Source organism: Durotheca rogersii (assembly GCF_024521655.1).
Source record: "Durotheca rogersii strain YMJ 92031201 chromosome Unknown GGS23scaffold_4, whole genome shotgun sequence".
NCBI lineage: Eukaryota > Fungi > Ascomycota > Sordariomycetes > Xylariales > Xylariaceae > Durotheca > Durotheca rogersii.
Window position 1 is genome coordinate 1,282,872 of NW_026251235.1, and position 19,995 is coordinate 1,302,866.

At 54.6% G+C, this 19,995-nt stretch overlaps 5 protein-coding genes across 5 annotated transcripts; 2 read left to right on the forward strand and 3 right to left on the reverse strand.

Annotated features, from left to right (window-relative positions):
* The first annotated feature begins 8,732 nt into the window (after positions 1–8,732).
* On the forward strand, positions 8,733–10,410 carry GGS23DRAFT_363975 (glycoside hydrolase family 18 protein). The gene is made up of 4 exons (XM_051513274.1): positions 8,733–9,001; positions 9,051–9,149; positions 9,201–9,250; positions 9,309–10,410. The coding sequence occupies exons 1-4, from the start codon at positions 8,877–8,879 to the stop codon at positions 10,298–10,300; spliced, it is 1,266 nt and encodes a 421-aa protein (XP_051374709.1). The 5' UTR covers positions 8,733–8,876; the 3' UTR covers positions 10,301–10,410.
* Positions 10,411–10,876: 466 nt separating this feature from the next.
* Positions 10,877–13,630, reverse strand: GGS23DRAFT_617115 (ATP-dependent RNA helicase MAK5; the record flags this gene model as incomplete). The annotated part of the gene is made up of 3 exons (XM_051520834.1): positions 10,877–12,100; positions 12,165–13,322; positions 13,379–13,630. 3 exons carry the CDS (start codon positions 13,628–13,630, stop codon positions 11,183–11,185), a joined length of 2,328 nt encoding a protein of 775 aa, XP_051374710.1. The 3' UTR covers positions 10,877–11,182.
* Positions 13,631–13,842: 212 nt separating this feature from the next.
* GGS23DRAFT_364030 (FtsJ-domain-containing protein) lies at positions 13,843–15,336 on the forward strand. Its single transcript, XM_051513277.1, has 2 exons — positions 13,843–14,101; positions 14,160–15,336. The coding sequence occupies exons 1-2, from the start codon at positions 13,999–14,001 to the stop codon at positions 15,251–15,253; spliced, it is 1,197 nt and encodes a 398-aa protein (XP_051374711.1). The 5' UTR covers positions 13,843–13,998; the 3' UTR covers positions 15,254–15,336.
* On the reverse strand, positions 15,271–16,133 carry GGS23DRAFT_364026 (uncharacterized protein). The gene is made up of 2 exons (XM_051513276.1): positions 15,669–16,133; positions 15,271–15,593 (listed from the first exon to the last, which is right to left on the reverse strand). Exons 1-2 carry the CDS (start codon positions 15,883–15,885, stop codon positions 15,289–15,291), a joined length of 522 nt encoding a protein of 173 aa, XP_051374712.1. The 5' UTR covers positions 15,886–16,133; the 3' UTR covers positions 15,271–15,288.
* Positions 16,134–16,409: 276 nt separating this feature from the next.
* On the reverse strand, positions 16,410–17,900 carry GGS23DRAFT_364024 (taurine catabolism dioxygenase). Its single transcript, XM_051513275.1, has 2 exons — positions 17,500–17,900; positions 16,410–17,347 (listed from the first exon to the last, which is right to left on the reverse strand). The coding sequence occupies exons 1-2, from the start codon at positions 17,641–17,643 to the stop codon at positions 16,487–16,489; spliced, it is 1,005 nt and encodes a 334-aa protein (XP_051374713.1). The 5' UTR covers positions 17,644–17,900; the 3' UTR covers positions 16,410–16,486.
* Positions 17,901–19,995: the final 2,095 nt, after the last annotated feature.

Consider the following 19,995-nt stretch of genomic DNA (forward strand, 5'->3'; position numbering starts at 1 on the left):
GTCCGCCCACGGACGACATCGTGTTCCTTCCCTGCGCCTCTTTCTTTTTCCCCTCGGTCTTTCGGCCTCTCACTGCCTGTGCCTATGCCTATGCCTCTCTCGCTCTACTGCCTGCACGCCCACAGTGCATTCACAACGTACGCCCCCAGGCACGGTTTCAGTAACGACGAGCATTTTCTCTTCTCCCGACCAATTCCCAGTCCGTCTTCACGCTGGGACACGTCTCGCCCAATACGCAGACGGAGAGTGCATGGGGAAAGGAATCCCGCATACTGATGCCGAACGGTAGTTACGCGGCACGGTGTCATTACTCTTACCCACGGAGGCTGGAATCGAGAGATTGGCAACTGGTTAACTATCTTTAGACTCCTAGTGATATTGCAATGCTCTATTAGTGACTTGAGGTCTTACGCGCGTACGCCATATGGTATTGCCCTAATCGGCGACGGCGGATCTGGGTACGACCCCAGTTTTCAAAGGCTGCCTTGCCAATGGTGGACCTCACTGCCGAGTTTCACGCCATGAGGCCACACATCTACGGCATGCACTACTCGATGACCTGCCCGGGAATCACGAAGAGATCGCCGGTTGATCGCCGGTAGCGCCGCAATCTAGGGTGCGTAAGTGCGGCGGTCAGCAAATTCTCGCACAATACCTAATGGCGGAGTCACAAGAACACAGGACTCGGAACGATTGTCCGGTCAGGGTTATAGCGAATTGGTCACTCTTCCTGAATTTGATTTGAGAACCACCTAGGCGGTCCCATATAATACCTGCAGGAACGGATAGTAATTTCTTCGTCCATAGCGTAAGCCTCGAGTATTCCCTGATTTAAACTCGGCTCTGAAGACGTACCCGTTCTGAGTATTGATTTCTCATTGTTACGCAAGGCCGTTGGGGTATTATTGTTGGCATTTCTTAACCCTCGTCCTGTGCATGAATATCCAAACCCATACGAGCTGGCTACCCCATGGCACGAAGGCACGTATATGCCACGACGGTCTCGCCTCGGGCGGGCGTTAAGACCTACCAGTCTAGGCGTAGGGACGGGCAGGAGTATATAGAAAACAACATGCTGCGGCAATTCCTGCTCGGAAGATTTGTCATCGAAAAGAAGAGGACATTCACAGCGGGGAGGAAGCGGAAATGCTGAATGAAGATACAATGCGTCAAGTTTAAGTTATTGTCGTTCGGTGGTATCAGGACTGAAACGACTGCCCATCAGCCATCTTCGGGACACAGTGCGAAGCGCCGTAGCCCTGCTCGCTTTGGCCGAGGGTTAGATAGGGAAAAGAGGAAGTAAGACTCTTGGGAGGTTACCGCATAGAATGCCACAACCACCGGAGCTAGCGGCAGGTTAACCATGCATTGGGCGGGTGAACAGTGGTATGTTAGAGGTTGGCTGCTCGGCGAGCAGGAAACACAGATGCGTGAGGCCTTAACCTGGCTGTGTATCTAAGTCGAAATACCGAGATAAAAACCTACCGAGATCCCTACTTGTTAGGAGGCAAAAGTAGTATGTGTGGGATGCCAAGAAACCGGGGGGTGCGTATGTATCCTCGACCTTTTAAGTGCCGCTTTATACTGAGCTTTATTTCTGTTCCATACAAAGGATACAGAAATTCCCTCTCAAATGCATTTTAACTACCGTACGAAAGTGCATTCAAGACTCCTACCAGTAGGCCTGCAAAGACTTATGTGTGATGATAAGGTTCCATTGCTAGGGTCGTCCTCCGTCATAGAGCAATATTAATTGCTTAGTTGACTATGTAATAGCTAGAGTGAGTGTTGCACCGAGCTCAACTATGTAGGCGGTGTAATTAGGTAAGCGCACCCAATCCCTGTTTGGATATGTTGTCGACACCAAAGGTTGACATGAGGCTCAACCGCAGCTTGACAGCGGAAGATAGATTTCCTCAGCAGCTGCTCTTTTATGTGTTTCCAAGATCCATACCAGCTCGTAATGTACGTACATGGTTACTTGAACCTCAGCAGCCTGACAAAACGATGTGTCATGATATTACAAGTTCATCGCTGAACGGCATTAAAAACATCCCAGATCCAGCTCTTCATCATCAGTTAACTGTTATGAGACCCCCCGTTACCCCGCGCACTTGACTGTAGGATCGTTGGTTCACTGCTGAACTCGATTCTAAAACTGTGTTATAATGGCTCAACGAGATATGCTATATATTTGTTGTGGGGTGCTTGGTTACGGGCACCCAGTGCACCGATATTACTAAGGAGCGGACCCTGTCGTTGCTAATTACTAAAGTCAGGGATGACTTAGCCAAGCAACAAAACGACTTGCCAATTCGCTTTGCGTTGTTTGCCAGCCCTATTGTCATCTCCCCTTCGACTCTACGATTGAATTAGTACTACTTAATCAACCGGGTGGGGGAGGTACTAGATGCACCATCTCTCCTGCGTTGAAACGGAGGTTCAATACCACCTCCAGAGACCAAAGTGAAGCTGCTTTCGACGAGCAAATACCATTCTGTCCAAGACGACGACTCAGAATTGGGTTGATACCTGGAGTCTGCGTGGGTAGCTTAACAGGTAATTTCCGCCCCCGACTTTCCGCAGTTACTTATCGTGAGAACCTATTTTTCAACGACTCACCCATGCCCTGCTTCATCAAAATCATACAGATCAAAAAGGGACCCCTAACCGAATTACTCTATTTCTTCTTTCTCTCCATTAGGTATTTATTACGTGGGATATCCCGCTTTCCACCTTCCACCGCTTCCCGTAACCTTCTCACCTTTTCTGCCCGCTCTCTCCGTCTTCGTGCGCTCTAACTCACCTCAGCCGTCGAGAGCTCTTTATATAGTGTCACGTAGAGGTTGTTCCTTAGGTTGTTCCTTAGGTTGTTCCTTAGGTTGTTCCTTAGGTTGTTCCTTAGGTTGCTCCTTAGGTTGCTTACCTCAGAAATGGGAGCTCCTATGTATAGGTTCCTATTACTTCCATTCCTTCAGTTAGTTCTTAGGCAGGACAAGACCTTTTTCCTTCATTGCTCCTTCCTTCGTAGCTCGTGAGATAGCTCCTCGCGCGTGCTCTCGCTCCCACGCATAGCTCTCAGCTACGTGATAGTTATGAGCCCGGTTAGCGCTTCCAAGGTGTTTTGGCTTAGTGGTTCGGTTCGCTCAGCTAAACGACAGCTACCCTAACCCCGGCGCGGCCTCCCCAGAGCCAGAGCTAGACGAGAACTAGCACTAAGGCGCCGCGCCAACGAGAGGGGTTGCATTATAAGGGTTCAATTCCGATAGTTATTACCTACCTTGGTATCCAACAACTAGGGGGTATGTTACGTAGCAGTTGAACCAGCCCTTATATGCCTACATAATACCGCGCAGCGTAAATGTAGGCATCTACGTTTTACGCAACATATAGCCTCTCGTGGCTCTCTCGATTCTTTAGGTCTTCCATAGTTTTATACATAGTTCGATCTCTTCCGTCCCGTACCTTCTTCGTCGCATAACGTGCTCCCACGCGTAGCCCTCCCCGAAACGCTACGTGACAGTATTATTAATACCGGCGCAGGAAGAGCGGTTGGTAGTATCGTCTCTAAACCGGAGAGATCAAGAGATAATTGCGGAAGTACCAATCTGTCTCACACGAGAGATATAATAGAGTACCACATACCGCGAGTTGCGTGAAATCCGAGGCATTTACAAGCCAAGCTCAACAAATATATCGGGTATATCCCTCGTAGATCACAAAGCCCGCAGCAAAGGCTGGACTATGGGAGTTTTGTCAAGGCCCGGGGCTTATAGGAGCTCTGGTTCCTTATCGCGGGAGTCAGTTCACCGCTCCTAAAGAACACCCAGCGCCCAAAACAAGCAAAAATTGCATGTTATCCGGCATCTCCCGTCTGTCTCTCTTATATTACCCTCATCCGATCGACCATCTCGGCTTGGCCAGACACATCCGTGAATATCCGCACAGCGCGACCGCAACCGCAACCGCAAGGTATAGATAGAAATTTGCAAATCTACGGTGGCGCGATACGCGGCGGCCATAATGGCGCCGAATGATAGGACACACGCGCAGTTAGCTCGTCTCGTCTATATAATATCTAGCATAGGGCTTATGATGTTTCCAAACGACCAGGCCCTCTGGTAGCACGGAACCATCTTGGTTTCGTTACTGCTGATCCTATTGACTGCGGAGTACCTGATTAGCTCTCGTTCTTATATTTAACATATTAGCTATCTAGTAGGATATAATGGGCTATGCGTTTTGAAGAGCGAGAAGGCATACAGTCCGCAGCTAACAGACGTGTTGCTTTGGGTCACCCGAAGAAGAAGAAGGCAGCGATCTATTAGTATCAAATCTTGGCAGGACTATTACGCTCCGAGACTTTGCTTTTTAGTGTCTCTTTTAGCACGCGTCAAGAATATCGGAAACAGAGAGTTCAATTTGATCTCGTAGATATGACCAACCGCGAGTTACCACCACCTGCACATCTCTAAGGGCGTGTAGCTGGATCTAACTGCTAGGCGATATGTGTATATATATATATATAAATATATGCGCAGTCGGTGAGAACGACTTGCCAGATTTAGTAAGCACACGCGAAGCGACCAACCTGGGCCGAGATGCCCGTGACAATAAGACTTGGAGGCAGCTGCCAAACGCGTCCCCTTGATAGGGGGGCTTAAGCGATCGCCCCTCGCCACCACTCCTACCGGCGAAACCAACTCCCGGAATCACCAGCCGATGGATGCACACTCGAAGCCCCTGTTGCCTGGTCGCGAACTCCCGTGAAGCTCGTGGAAGGGGGTGGCCGAAGCTTGTGATCCGGAGGAGAGGATGGATGCGGAAGCGTGCGAAAGAAAATGCCTGTCTGCGGGTGTTTATATCTCGGTTCGAGGCGCCACATGAGAGACGGGATCGGCGAACTTCCAAATGCGACGAGGGATGATGTGTGGCCGTTTGTGCTTTTCAAAACAGAGCAGGCTCTCTAATGGGGGTGGATTATCATGTGCCTCTCTAAGGGGGTGTGCCCTGGACGGCGAGGCTTGACGAGGATGGGGGGGGAATTGCTCGGCTGCCGACTCGATTGTTGTAGCCATGGCGCTGTAGCGACGCAGATAGCGATGCAGGTATGAGTCCTTGACGATCGCGATCGGCTGCCTGTTCTGGTGTCTGCTATACTTGCGCGTACGCCGACCCGGGTTTCTCTGCTCGACGTGACGACTTCGATGCAGCGTACCTACGTAGAGTAGCGCTGCGGGATCGTGCTGGCGTGTGGGGGCGGGCACTATACGTTATACTCGACCAGGATTCCCGATGAAGCAGTTGGACGGGCAGTTGAGGTTATGCATGTACCGATGTAAAGCTAGGTAGGTACCTAGGTAGCGTAGCGCGGAGCGGGCGGCCTTCAACTTGCCAGGGTGGACGGGACAGCCTTACATAACCCGACCAGGACGGGCGGGCAACCCCGGGTGGAACGTGGTGTTAGGAGCATGTGCCTGGCGCCTCTGAGCTGAGGTGGAATGTTCGAGGGAAACCTGTGCAGTCGCCTTAGGGATTAGGTACCTAGATAGGAGACAGAAGCACGAGAGGCAACCAGGTTCATCAGAAACAGAGACGTAGGTAGGTCAGGCCGGGGTGCCCGGGGTAGGTACCTGGCTCGTAAACGTAAATAACAGTCGGGGTGAATGTCTCTTCCGAGCCTCCACACTGGGTCAGCTAACACACGCAAAGCAGCATCACGCACTCGTTCACGGACGACATGGCGAGCTGAGAGAATCAGCCTTGGCGAAGACCCCTCAATTGGGTCACGGTAAACGTACATCTGAATCAGAACGGGCACACAATAGACGTACCTACCTAGGTATGCTATCGTTTCCGTCTCACCGGCATGCGGCTCTGCCAGGCCGCTGCGACAATCCCCTTGTATTCGTGCGACGGGGTGAAATATAAAATAAAAACACGGGAAGAGAAAACCAACTTGACGGCTCGAAGTGTAAGTATGGCATCAAGACAAGATAAAACCAGGGGCGGTACAAGTTTCTCGACCCGACCCGACTGAGCATGTGGCCGGCGGATGCGATGCGATGCGATGAATGCACATGGCTCGATCTACAGGTGGTGGGTCTTGCAACCCGGAAGCCCTTTAATTACTCATAGGTACCTAGCGGGCATTCTGCCTATACTCATATGTAATCCACCTTCCTGGGTTGCGCTTCTTCACGTCGGAGGAGAGACCTGGCGCTCCTGAGCACGCTGCATGAATCGACGGGCTCCCAGCCATGTACCCACGTAGTACCACCCCCGCCTGGTCCCGCCCAGGCTGGCACGCATGTACTCCCTACCCGTTGTAACTCTGCCGGCGACTTGCGGCGGGGTTTGCTGCCCAGGCTCGGCGTCCATGTACACAGTCTGCCCCTCATAAACTGCCATTGCCGTTTCCTTCCCCTCCGATAGGGTACGGGTGAGGTACATATGTAGGTATGAGTACACCCAAGGCACTCACATGCCGAAGCTTAGCGGGCTCCCCTGCCCTGCACCCCAAACCAGCCCCTGTCATCCTCCGTTTTCCCGCCAGCTTCTTCTCGCTCGCTTTGCATTCCTCATCCATCCTTCAAAAAAAAAAGCTGTGGGAGAGGAGTCGTCATCTTGCCACCCGGGACCTGTTGTGGTTCATGACATGCCAGGAACCATCGCGGACACATGCGCGCTCCCATCTCGAATTCCCTCGATCGATCCGTCTAGAGCCGCCTCGTCCCAACCGAGCCGATGGAGGCGATCCAGTCATTCGGGTGGGTGCTTACCTGCAGCCACGTACTATTTCGCCAGTGTGAGATCTTACATGTTGTACATTGCTTTTTCCTGCCGCTGCGGACTCGCAAAAGCAACCGGCCGCCATCCGAAGAGAACTCAGAATGACTTGTCGGACGCGGTCGGTCGCGGTCGGCGTTGGCGCCCCATGGGCGCTCTTGCGTTGGGCTGGGCTCGATTGCCAACGGCCAGCTCCAGATGGCCCCGCGAAGCTTAGGGGTCAGGGCCTGTCGCGCGAATCCTAGAGGATGTCCCCTCTAGGGCGCATCTGCGCGCGCCGTTGTCACCCTTCGCTCGCCAGGAGCCTGGCTGGGGGCATGCGGCCTCCAAAGTCACCCGGCAGCTTCTCCTCTCCAGCGGCTTGCCCTAGTAGACTTGTCTCTGTTCGGCCCGATGGCGCTGACGGACGCGCGGGGAGGCACCTTATCTAGGTAGAACTCAGGGCTGCGGCGCGGCTTAGGGCTCTGGGCCTTCGCTCAATCGCCAGGTCCCTCTGCGTCCGGCGCGTTGGTGTCCAACGTACGGCCTGGGTGCTCGTGGTGGTATATTTGGCTCTCCTCGATGGTCACTGTTTGCGGATGCTACATTACACCGCGACTACCGGCGCGCAACGGCCACCAGATGCCCCTCGCGTGCCTCTCTCTCTCCTTCGCCCCTATTGACTCTGCCGGTCGGCGCCCCCGCATTGCAGCCGTCTGGACCAATGCTCGATCCCGTCTGGGACGGTGCCCTGGTGGGTATTCGGCCATATCGCAAAGCCATCGAGTTTCCCTTTCCACCCAGTAACGTTGCAGGTATCGTCGGATGTCCTTGATGCAACCAGAGCTATACCTGCCGCGGGTGGGGCAGCCCAACCGGCTTGGCTGGTCAAAGATCCTATCGCAAGTGTCCGCGGTAGGTATCATCGCCGCGACCAGGGTTGTGTTTCCTGATAATGCTGTGAGTGGGAAGGATAGCGCCGATGTGGAAATTCCTTATCTCTCGACAACTGGAGAGGCGGGAGTGGAAGCGGTTCCGGGAATTACCTCAGCCTTGGAAGCTCATCGGCGCACGGCCTAGCGCTGACGGGTCGATCTTATACACCCTCCTCTTGTCAACGTCAACTCGCGGCCGAAACAGACCCCCCCCCACATGTCTCAGCAAGATTCCGGCACAGTGCCCTCTACGCGCGTTGGTTCGCCTTTTACTTAAGATCATTTGATGTCTCGCTCTCAATCAGGTCCTCGGAAGTTAGGCGGTGACTGCCACGTCTTCCATGTCTTCGGTATGACGATTGTCCCAAGATCTATACTGGTCAAGTGATGGTGGGGTATGAGCTCGAAGGTGATGGGAGTATGCAACCCTGTGATAAGCCGCGAATCCCGGTGCTAATCTCGCCTACAGAACATCTGGCTGTCCTGCTGTTCTATCTTGGCCGTCTCCTGATTGGCCGAGGGCGACAACTTCCCCTGAGCAGAGGCTGCCTTCATTACCGAGACTGTGAAGGTGTAAGCATGCAAGACACATCGCATTGTCCACCTTCCGCCTACGGAATAGGGGACCAGAGCACGAGGGCTCCCAAGCTCCAATATGCCATCCCTGTTCCGTGAAGCAAGCAAGCTCTCATGAGAGCTTCATCGACACTCACCATCGCCAAAAACCACCATGACAAGGAAGCTGCAGTAGGACCTACCGACTATGTACCACTTCACGAGCGCTTTCGGCCCAGACGGACAGTGGCAACGTTGCTGCCCTGGTTCGCGGAGGCTCCCGAGCCTACGTCGTGGATGCTGGTGGTTCGTCGGCAACCCCCCAACCATCCCCCCCCCCTTCTATCCGGGCCCGATGGTCCATCGACAATGCGCTTCGCAACCAGAGAGAGACACCCTTGTGCCACATGAGAGACACCCAGTCATGTTCTGCCATGGCAAACCCATATCTCCCCCCTCTGCCCGGGACAGAGGCTGATATAAATACATCGAGAATCATCGCTCTGTTCGCTCTTTCGGAACCAATCCACTCCTCTCAGGTCGAAGCTTCACTCACTAGACTACCATATATACTCTATATAATAGTTGGGAAGCCTCCATCTGAGGACAGCGGCCATTATGTTTTCTGTTAAGAGCCTTTTCGCCAGCCTGCTTCTCCAAGCATCGCTTGGGCTCGCTAGCCCAGCCTCTGAAGTTGAAGCGCGAGCGACTCCCTTCCAGAACACCGTCTACTTCACCAACTGGTGAGTAAGGTCGCCGATATTTCACGGGGCCGGTTGCTAAATACTCCAGGGGTATCTATGGGAGAAATTATCACGCGGCTCAGCTTCCCGTCTCTCAGATCAACCAGGTCCTCTACTCGTTCGCCAATCTGCGAGCCGACGGAACTGTGTAAGCTTTCTCTAGTCTTGTGTATACATTAGTGTCTGACTGGAGTGGCAGCTATGCGTCAGATACGTGGTCTGATATCGACAAGCACTATGACGGCGACTGTAAGTCGATCCCTTCAGCAATCGTAGATCAAGGAAGTTTGCTAACCGTAAACTCTAGCCTGGAACGACGTTGGAGTCAATGCCTATGGTAGCGTGAAGCAGCTGTACAAGCTGAAGAAGGAAAACCGGCATCTGAAGGTCCTCCTCAGTATCGGAGGGTGGACTTATTCCACCAACTTCGCGGGTGCCGCCAGCACGGAGGCCACCCGGGCTAACTTCGCCAGTACTGCCGTGACCTTGATCAAGGACTGGGGCTTCGACGGTATCGACGTTGACTGGGAGTACCCCGCCGACGAGACCCAGGCTAACAACTTCATCGCTCTCCTCCGAGCGATCCGTAACGAGCTCGACTCGTACTCGCAACAATACGCTAACGGATATCACTTCCTCCTGACAGCCGCCGTTCCCGCCGGCCCCGACAACTACAACAAGCTTAAGCTGAGTGAGATGGCGCCCCTGCTCGATTATTTCAACCTGATGGGTTACGACTACGCCGGATCCTGGGATAGCACCTCGGGCCACCAGGCTAACCTGTACCCCAACCCGAACAACCCGACGTCCACGCCCTTCTCCACCGAGGCAGCTGTCAACGCTTACATCAACGGTGGTGTTCCCGCTTCCAAGATCGTCCTCGGCATGCCCCTATACGGCCGTTCCTTCCAAGCTACTGATGGCATCGGCAAGTCGTACTCCGGCATCGGCCAGGGCTCCTGGGAGCAGGGTGTCTGGGACTACAAGGTGCTTCCCCGTGCCGGCGCTACTGAGCAGTACGACAGCGTTGCCGGCGCGACCTATAGCTATGACGCCAGTTCCCGAGAGCTCATTAGTTACGACAACGTCGACATGATCGGACGCAAGGTATCCTACCTGCAGAACAAGGGTTTGGGCGGCTCCATGTTCTGGGAGGCGTCTAGCGACCGCACTGACTCCGGTAGCTTGATCGCTACCGCCTTCAACACCCAGGGTGGCGCTGGCTCGCTCGACCGGTCCGAGAACCTGCTGAGCTACCCCAACTCCCGGTACGACAACATCCGGAGCAACCTCAACTAGGCAATGCAAAGTCGGCCTCGGGTCTTGCTCTGACTCACAACGCGGCGATCATCCAGATAGGAGGCCGGCGCTCCATCTCGGAAGACTGTCACTATCATGTACTTGTGTACCGCCTACCACCATCACCTCAATATTCTGGTCAGTCAGAGGGGAGCCTAAGAGGAAGAGAGGGAGAGTCCCTGTTTCGATATGTATTTGCAATACCCCAACACATTGGCTTCACGTGTGAGATAGCATAGGGACCGGAACGGGAAGGGAGGGAGGAAAGGATGAAAGGAGATGTATATATGGGTAATTCACCACATTCACTAGGGCATTCACTGCGAACATCTGGGAGTAAAGGGGCCGAGTCTTTCTATCCAAAACCCCCCCCTCCCCCTTGTTACAAACGGATGCGTCATCCCGCAAATCTGGCATAACCCGTCAGACGGCGCGTTCTGCTTCTTGTATATACATTTTCCCCCGTGCTCGCTTTCGGCTATCGCTCTGCCGAAACGAGTACATAGCACTATGGTAGTTTAACATTAAGTCTTCCCCGCGGAGGGGAAGACCGAAATGGAATCCCCGGTTCCAACCTAGAGCTGTGTTGCCCAGTTGTCATCCAAGTCTGGGACTCGATGGGCGAGCTAAACGACGCAGGCTGTACACGATCTACATGGGGATGCGAGGACGTCGCGATGTCAAAGAGGGGACGCCAGAGCTGATAAGCAAGGTTACCGGGATAGATTCCCCTATCACAGGAGTATCGAGAGGTTGTCCCCTCCGCTCAAGCCATATCTCGAAGCCCGTTTTCTCGCGCGGGGGGTCCTCTGCGACCCGCGTTCGGGGAGTATGTCTCGGGTAAATGACACCTTTCTTCCACCGCAACCCCGGTCCCCGCCCTCACAGCGCGCTGACGTCGAGGCCCTCGACAGTGCCGAGGAAGTCGCCAGCGGCGCCGCGCAGCAGGGCGTCGACGTCGACGGCGCCGGTGGCGATGTAGCGCTCGCTGACGCCGCCGGCGTTGACGCGGCGCGCGAGGAGGGCGCGCAGCTGGGCGCGCAGGGCGGCGACCTCGGCCTTGGGGGTGGCGCGGGCGGCGAGGGCGCGGCGGCGGCGGGCGGAGCCGCGGCCGCCCCAGTGGCCGGCGTCGGCGTCGGCGTCGGCGTCGTCGTCATCGCTGACGCCCAGCTCCTCGGCGGCGCCGCGCAGCCAGTCGTCGTCCTTGGCGCCCTTCTCCTTGGCCAGCGCGACGTCGGCGAGGCGCTTCGCCAGCGCGACGCGCGGCCGCAGCCGCGCCGCCAGCCGCCGGTCGACGTCCAGCGTCTGCACGAAGAAGAGGCCCCCCCCCTGCGGCGTCGCCGACGCGCCGCCGCCCCCCAGCGCGTGCACCTTCGCGATCAGCCGCCGCGTCGGCGTCACCTCCTCCGGCGCGCACAGCAGCACGCTGAGCCCCGTCCGCGCGCCGCGCGCCGTCCGCCCCGACCGGTGCACGTACGCGTCCGCCGCGCGCGGCACGTGGTAGTGGACGACGAGGTCGACGCCCGCGATGTCGAGCCCGCGCGCGGCGACGTCCGTCGCGACGAGGATCGCCGCCGACTTGCCTCGCGGCCCCCCGGGCCCCGGCCCCGGCTTGGCGCCGGTGAAGCGCTCGATGGAGCGCAGGCGCGCCTTCTGCGGCATCTGAGAGTGCAGCGCCTGCGCCTGCAGGTTGAGGTTCTGGAGCATCGGCGCGATCCGCCGGACGGAGCTGATTGAGTTCGTGAAGACGAGCGTCCGCACGTTGGGGTGCAGGAGGAGGAGCGTGTACAGGTACAAGTCCTTTCCAGAGGTTGTTGCAGTGGTTAGTATCTGGGCGGTGCGCGTAGGCTCGACGTGGACTCACCTTTTCCATCGCTCCGCACTCAATCAGGCCCTCTTTGAGCCCCTCCGCCATTTGGGAGACCGGGTTCACGTCAATGAATTTGGGCTTGTCTTCCCGGAATTTCAACTTCTTCAACAGATACTCCATCGAGTCTTGGTCGCTCATTAGGTTGTACCGGCCTCTCCCGGCTAGCTTTTGCTGCAAGCCCTTATGGAAGGTTGCCGAGAACACGAGGGTTTGTCGCGGCGAAGAAGAGGCCGCTTCCTGCGCTTCTTCCTGGTCTTCGTCCGTTTCCAATCGATCCAAGGCATCCAAGATCTCAGCCGCTTCCTTGAAATGCCCCTCTGTCAACAGTCTGTCGGCTTCATCTACCACCAGATACTGGATCTTCTGGAAATTTCTCATCAGCTCCGAGCTAGAGCCAAGGACTTCCCACAATCTCCCCGGCGTTCCAACCACGATATCCGCTTTGATTAGTTGCCTTTGCTGCTTCTGGACGGACAGGCCTCCGGTGACCGAGCAGACGTAGGGCGAGTCAGACAACCCAGAGCAGAGATTGCTGATATGCTCTGTGAGCTGATGCGCAAGCTCTCTAGTGGGCGAAAGAATCAAGGCAAACGGAATCTTAGAACTCGTTTTGACCCCGCCTTCTTCCAATAACTCCAGCCACTTCTCGACGATCGGAATGGCAAATGCCAGCGTTTTTCCTGATCCTGTAGAGGCCTTGCCGATAACATCGTGACCGGCTAGAATATGAGGTATCGCAGCAGTTTGAATGGGGGTTGGTTTCGCAAATTTCAACTTCGAGAGCGAGCCGAGGATTTGGCGTGACAGATCTAACGACGCCCACGCGGATACATCGACTTCATCGTCCTGCTCGTCCGCGTTGTTGACTTTAGAAAATACGTCGGTCTCTAGCTCCGTATCTTCTATCTTGCCCCCATTCTTTCCTTCCTCCTTTTTCTTCTTCTTCTTCTGTCTCTTTTGAGATTCCCTATTGTCTATCGGAACATCGGCGGAATCTGCCACTTCTGCTTCGTTACCCTTGGCAGATGTCGCCTCCGGGTTTGAATTTTTGTCACGAGGCGTCCTTTTTGTACTGATATCATCGTCGAATCCTTGAAATTCACCATCACTTTCGGGCTGGTCCGGTTCGTCCGGTGGAGGTTGAGCTGCTCTCTAGGGATGATCAACAACCTGTGTGCTAGGACGGGATAAGTGGGGAAGTAGCATACGAATTCGACGGTATTATCGTCTTTGCGTACGACCTCGACGTCTTCGACCTCCTCTAGGCCATAGAAACCTTCGGCATCGTTGACCATATCTGGGAGTTTCGCTTTGTGCCATCGCAAGGAGTCGACGCTGACGGCCGTTTTCGTTTTCGTTGTTTTGATGGATTTTCGGATGGATTGATGCGTCCTAGACTTCTTCTTTGCCGGCGCGGTCGCGGGTTGCCCGCCTGCCTTCCGCTTCTTGACCCCGTCCATGGTGAAGCGCGGTATGTAACGAGTGGTTGTCGATAGACCGGCGCTTTGGGAAATTGTCAATTGGAATATTTTGAGATGGAAATTCCGGTATGTTTTATCTGATAAGGTCCGATAAGACAATAGGAGCATTGATCCTAATCGATAAGATACCTATTACAATCGGCCCTCCCTCTATTCAGCCCTATCGATAGTCAGAGATTACAGGTACCTGAAGTACCTAACCTTAGGTACCTTAAGGGAGTACCTACGGTAAGTAAGGTACTGAATACCGTGATTTTCTGCGGGAAATCTGGTTGGCGCACCGAAACATCAAAGGACTTGCTGTGCCATCCACATAGACAAACGCCAGCAGTTCGTCTGGACGCAAGATGGGCAAGTCGTCCAAGGACAAGCGCGATGCTTACTACCGGTTAGCCAAAGAGCAGGGTTGGCGAGCGAGGAGTGCTTTCAAGCTCCTGCAGCTCGACGAAGGTTAGCTCATCAGCACAGATAATACGATACTCCTTCGGGGACGCTGACTGAAGGCTAGAATTCGACCTGTTCGCCAATGTCACTAGGGTGGTTGACTTATGTGCCGCGCCCGGGAGCTGGTCGCAGGTTCTGTCAAGAGTCCTGATCAAGGGCGAGAAGTTCGGCCGAGCGGCCTGGCAAGATCGCGATGCTCGATTTCGCCAGCAGATGCTTGGGATATTCGCGCCCCCGGATCCGGACGAGAGGGGGGAGTCCCTACATGTGGCGGGACAACAGCCCGAAGAGCTGAAACCTCGACAAGATGTCAAAATCGTAGCCATCGACTTGCAGCCCATCAGTCCATTGCCGGGAATCGTCACGCTACGAGCGGATATTACGCACCCGGCCACCGTCCCGCTGCTCCTCAAGGCTTTGGACGCAGAGTATGACTCGAAAACCAAGAGTCAGCAAGCCGCGCACCCGGTAGACCTAGTGCTAAGCGATGGCGCCCCCGACGTGACCGGCCTGCACGACTTGGACATCTACGTCCAATCGCAACTACTCTTCGCCGCTCTTAACCTGGCGCTGTGCGTCCTAAAGCCCGGGGGCAAGTTCGTCGCCAAGATCTTCAGGGGTAAGAAGGTGGACGTGCTATACGCTCAGCTCAAGATATTCTTCGAGAAGGTGCACGTGGCGAAGCCAAGATCCTCGCGCGCCAGCAGCGTCGAAGCGTTCATCGTGTGCTTGAATTTCCGGCCTCCTAAGGGATTCTCGGCGAGCCTCGAAGAGCCGTTGGGCGTGGGATTCCGCCTGTCTAACATGACAGAGCAGAACTTCAGGAGCCTGCCGATTGCCGCAGATACCATTTTGCAGAACCCAGAGACCGGGGCGTGGAACAGTGTCCCTGCTTTTTCCCAAACCGTAGACGAATATGGCATTACCGAAGTAGAAGTCGAAGACCTCCGTCCAGATCGCGAAGACGATATTAGATGGATTGCGCCTTTTATTGCGTGCGGAGATCTATCTGCATTCGACTCTGACGCCTCGTACCGACTCCCGCCCGATTACGTATCCCTTGATCCCATCCAGCCGCCAACCGCGCCGCCTTACAAGCGGGCGTTGGAAATGAGAAAAGCCTTCGGCGGCGCATACGGAAAGACAGTTAGAGAGTAAAGGGAGAGAGAATCGCTGCTACAGCCGCGGTATTATCAGTGTTCCGGGCGTTTAACTGCGGGACCTTCGATCAAGCCGATAGAAATGGCCGCTGTGTTACACTCGCTCCAGTCCTTCGCGCCAAGGTGTTTGCGGTAGAAGTCCATCTTGTCGCTAACCAGGAGCATGAAGCGCCGCAGATGGGCCCAGCCCTTGATAACCTCGTCGAGACATTCCATTAACCAGCGACCAAGGCCCTTGCCCTGGTGCTCAGGAAGGATGTACACGTCGGTGAGATATGCAAAAGTCACGTCGTCGGTCACCAACCTCACGAGACCAACCTGGCGGGGGCCGCCTTGGCCTATAATAAGGTGTGTGTCAGAGCTATGTATAATTCGGAGACGAGGAGTGTCAGTCTATGAGATGAAGGATTCACCTGCAATCTGCGAGGTAGCCTCAGGTAGCACGTAGAGCCCGAGGCACAGGGAATTATGCAGGGCCTTCTTAATCTCCGCGCCTGGCAGGCCCTGCGCCCACCACATCAAATCCGAATCCATCGCCGCATTGACAGCCTCGACTTGGATCAGCTGCGGCTCGGTAGAGACCAAGTACTCGCCTCGGTACCAATTCCTGGGTGTCGTTTCGAGAACCATGATGAACGAGGGGGGGGACGAATTCAACTGTTCCGTGTCGTAGCTGTTGATTTCAGAGCTGGGATGGAAGAGATGCCATGCCAAGGGTTCTAAGTCATACACAGGCCGGGATTCGGAGCGGAAGGGGGGTCGGAATAGATAGACGATGCACAAATCGGCGACGACAAGTACAGCATTAGTAGCGTCTTCCACGTGATTCCTTTACGTGCATCTGTCGTGCAATATTTCAACCTAACCTTCTAGTAGTGGTCTATCCACTACTCGACTTAGTCTATGAAGCCGTCGTGGCTTGCAACGATGCCTTACGTGGACGACCCTTCACACCGTTCGTTTAGTCTCTATCCACCCGATGTCACACTACGAAGTACTCGAACTTCATTTCTCTATTCATTTTCCAATTTTTCTTCATTCTATCCAACGGTTTCCGTCTCGGAATTCATGTGCTAATCATTATCCTAGGAACCCCGAAGTTCACGCACGTACAACATGAGGCGGTGGTAGATCGCTACGATTGGAGCCATGGCATCTCGGCTTCGCTAGGTTGGTATGTACCTACGTTTAGTTCATCTGGTGAGAAGGCTGCCCTCGCGACCCGTCTCGCTTACACGGGGCTCTTGACCATCTCTTCCTTGGCGTCGTTGACGTTGAAGGCGCACCATTCGGCCGTGCTCACCTCGTTTAGGCCCCAGGCCGTAGGGCTGTCGTCGTGCACTGTCGTGCGGCGTAGGTCGCGGCGGTAGCCGCCCTGGAAGGCGCCGGCGCGGTGGAGCACCGACCGGTTGTCCCAGATGACGAGGTCTCCGGGGCTGTCCCACTGGACGACGGCGAGGTACTTCTTCTGGGTGGCGTGCTGGTTGAGGCGCTGGACGAGGTCCCAGGAGCCGGGGATCTGCTTGCCGTTCTCCTCGATGTGGTGGAGGTGGGCGCCGATGTAGAGGTTCATGCGGCCGCTCGGCTCGTGCAGCTGAACGATGCGGTGGCGGAACATGGGTGTACTGTCGACCTCCATGTCCTTAAAGAACTCGGGCGAGCCGAGCTTGCGCGAGTGCGCCATCGAGTGCGCCCCGACGTAGTCGTGCGCGAGCAGCTCGGCCTTGAGGTCCTCGGGCAGCTCGTCGAAGGCGGTGCGCGAGTCGGCGAAGTCGGTGTTGCCGCCGGTGCTGCGCGGCGGCAGCTCGACGGCGCGCAGCAGCGAGAAGGAAGCGCGGCGCGGGTTGAAGGACGAGTCGGAGTGGAAGAGGCCATTGCCGCGGTTCGAGTGTGCCTTCGGGCTGTCAGGGTCGAGGATCGAGTTTGTCTCGCCGTCGATGTTGCCCGCGTCGAACAGCTCCAAGTGCTCATAGCGCGGCTTGCGTCCACCCTTCAGGTACCGCCTGATGTTGTCAAGGTCGCCGAAGCGCTCTGAGAATTTGACGTGGGCGGTGTCATCCAGCCCTGTGTTGCGGAATACGCAGACGCCGTACTGTTATTCAGCACGCCGCTGTCGTTAGCCCCTATGTTCAACAACCCAGTCGTGCTCCTGTATACTCTGCGTTTAGACGCAGCAGTAATTATAACCCTACTTCTTTCTTCCCTACCTGCCACCCCCTTTTATCGGTTTTAACTTGTGCTTACCTTAGCCATGGCAGCATTGATCTCCTGGAACTGCTCCTCGGAAAGATCTTGGAAGTTGACACCGGTAACTTCGGCGGCGTAAGTGGGATGTAACTCCCGGACCGTAATAGTCCTAAAGGGCGATTGCTGGATGAGGCCCGGCATATTCGCGCTTGATTCTCGGTCTCGAATGTATAGGGGATATTGGGGGTATGTACAGATTTGTCCCTATCCGAAGGATAGTTATAATACGTCAAACCCCCCATCATGCTGATTAATTTACAGGGGTAATTCCCCTGTAAAAATAACCCTGTAAATAACCCTGTAAATGCGGAGTTATTTCGGGGATACTCTGTTTTTATTAGCTAAAAGTCCTCGATGTTGTCGTGCTTATCTGTCGGGGCGTCGATGGAGCCACCAACACATCCTTAGGCTATCCACAGTGTTTAAATATAGGAGCATGACAGACGAACCTAGAGCAGGAATTAAATAATCCCATCTGCTATCCCCATGGGGATCGACCATGGGGGTTGAGTCACCCATCTACCGAGGGCAGGCCGTAACTATACAAGCACGGAGTCGTGCGGGGTACAGGTTATTGGCATGCTCGGTAGTCCCATGATCAATATAGCCTCCTAACCTGAATCCCCGGGCTTCGCGTAGGTTAGCGTACCCTTAGTTTGGGATCGCTATGCAAGCCCGGGGAGAGAGGAAGAGCAGACGTAGGAAGCAGTGGGTAGTTGGGGCTGATGGACCTAGTTGGACAACATACCTACACCTACCTACCATGGACTATGTGTTGCATGTAGGTATGTGAGGCTGGTAGTCACTGCAACGTCTTACATACGTGATGCTTCTTAGGTATTGGACGAATCTACAGGTACTGGTCAAGGGCGCAAAGGGTATCGTATGAGGAGTCCCCAACAAATCTTTAACACCTCGTAGGATCCAACGACCGCGCGTGCAATGCCATGGTGCGTAGGCGTTGAACAAGCCACTTAACCTGCGAGATATACCTAGGTAGATGATTGATAAACACACCGCGTGGCCACCCGCCGTGCATAAGAAACACCTCCGTGATGCCGGTTAGTCCGTAATCGCATCCCCTACCGCTTCGAAGAGAATAGCATCGCTGTCTGCGTTTGCACGGCGGGTACAGCCGCATCAGTAGGGTAAGCGAATAACAGCATCATGACACATCCCTGTCTACACCTTAGGTACCTAGTCACCCGGTATTTTGTTCCACGTGCCTCCTCGGACATGAGTTCGTAATCATGGCTATCCTCGTCACCGTTTACGCCTCCAACACTCCGGCAGGTGGCCACAGTATTACTGTGTTGTGGCGGATAACGCATTTGTTACCGGCGGCAGCGTGGAGGCGTCACGGATAAGTGTGATCGGCCTCTTACACCCGAGAAGGCGACTCTTTTTTTCTCCGCAAGATCCGATGGACTCGAATCCTGAACCTAACGGGAATACTGACTTCTTCCTTAACTTTAAACTCAACCCCGTTTTGCTCGACGACTTCGACGAGAGATATCCTAACTGGTGGGGCGTGGTGCCCCCGGGGAGCTATTATGTACTGGTCTGGGAGATCTTGATTCATTCTTTGAGATACTGGCCAACGACTAAAAACTTGAACGTAATCTATCACCCCTTACTACGCCACCGGGACGATGAAATACCGCAGTCTTTACAGCACGAAGATTGCAGTCGAGGCTCTAAATTCGGGTCAAACTCAAAGCATTCGCGAAGCTGCAGCTCTCTTTGATGAACCGAGGTCGACCCTTCACGAACGCATTAAGGGGAGTATTAACTCAGGTCAAAAAATCACCAATTACACGGCGAAAGTTAAGCCCGACCGAAGAAACTGCTTCACTTTAATGGGTTGAATTACTAGACGACCGTAGGAGGTCACCAACGACTAGTTATATTGGACAGATGGCCGATCTTTATATTCTCGATCGTGGAGGTTTGAACATATTACCTAACTTCACCAGATCCGGCTGTTACTTTTGGAGAGAATCGGGTTCGGCGATTTCTTGAACGGCAGCCTCAAGTAAAGTCAAAGTACTCTCGAAAGTATGACTACCAGCGTGCTTTATGCGAAGATCCAGAGAATATCCTGGTATAGTTTAGGTTATTCTATTCACTCGTTTCCCACTATGGCCTTCTAGATTCCCCCATCCTTGTTTCTAACCATGGTATTCACCTCGCGGCTCCACCGCTAGCAACCGCAAGCTAGGAGGAATATGGTACCCAACGGATCCTTGAGATCAGTAGGTTACTTAACGAAGGATAGGTTCGATTCCTAGCAGCGCGACTTGGTAGTCTTCGCTATTTAGCTCGTCTCCTTGGATGGAAATGCAGCGTCTTTGCGGCACGTTTCTCGGATCGCAGGAGCGGAAAAGAGTTGGGCTTCGCGTCTGTGTATTTAATGCCTCTACAATGCGCAGGCGGGATATGCCGTGGTGATACGAGCATGCACCAGGTCTGGCATGGATACGCGTCGTGTCA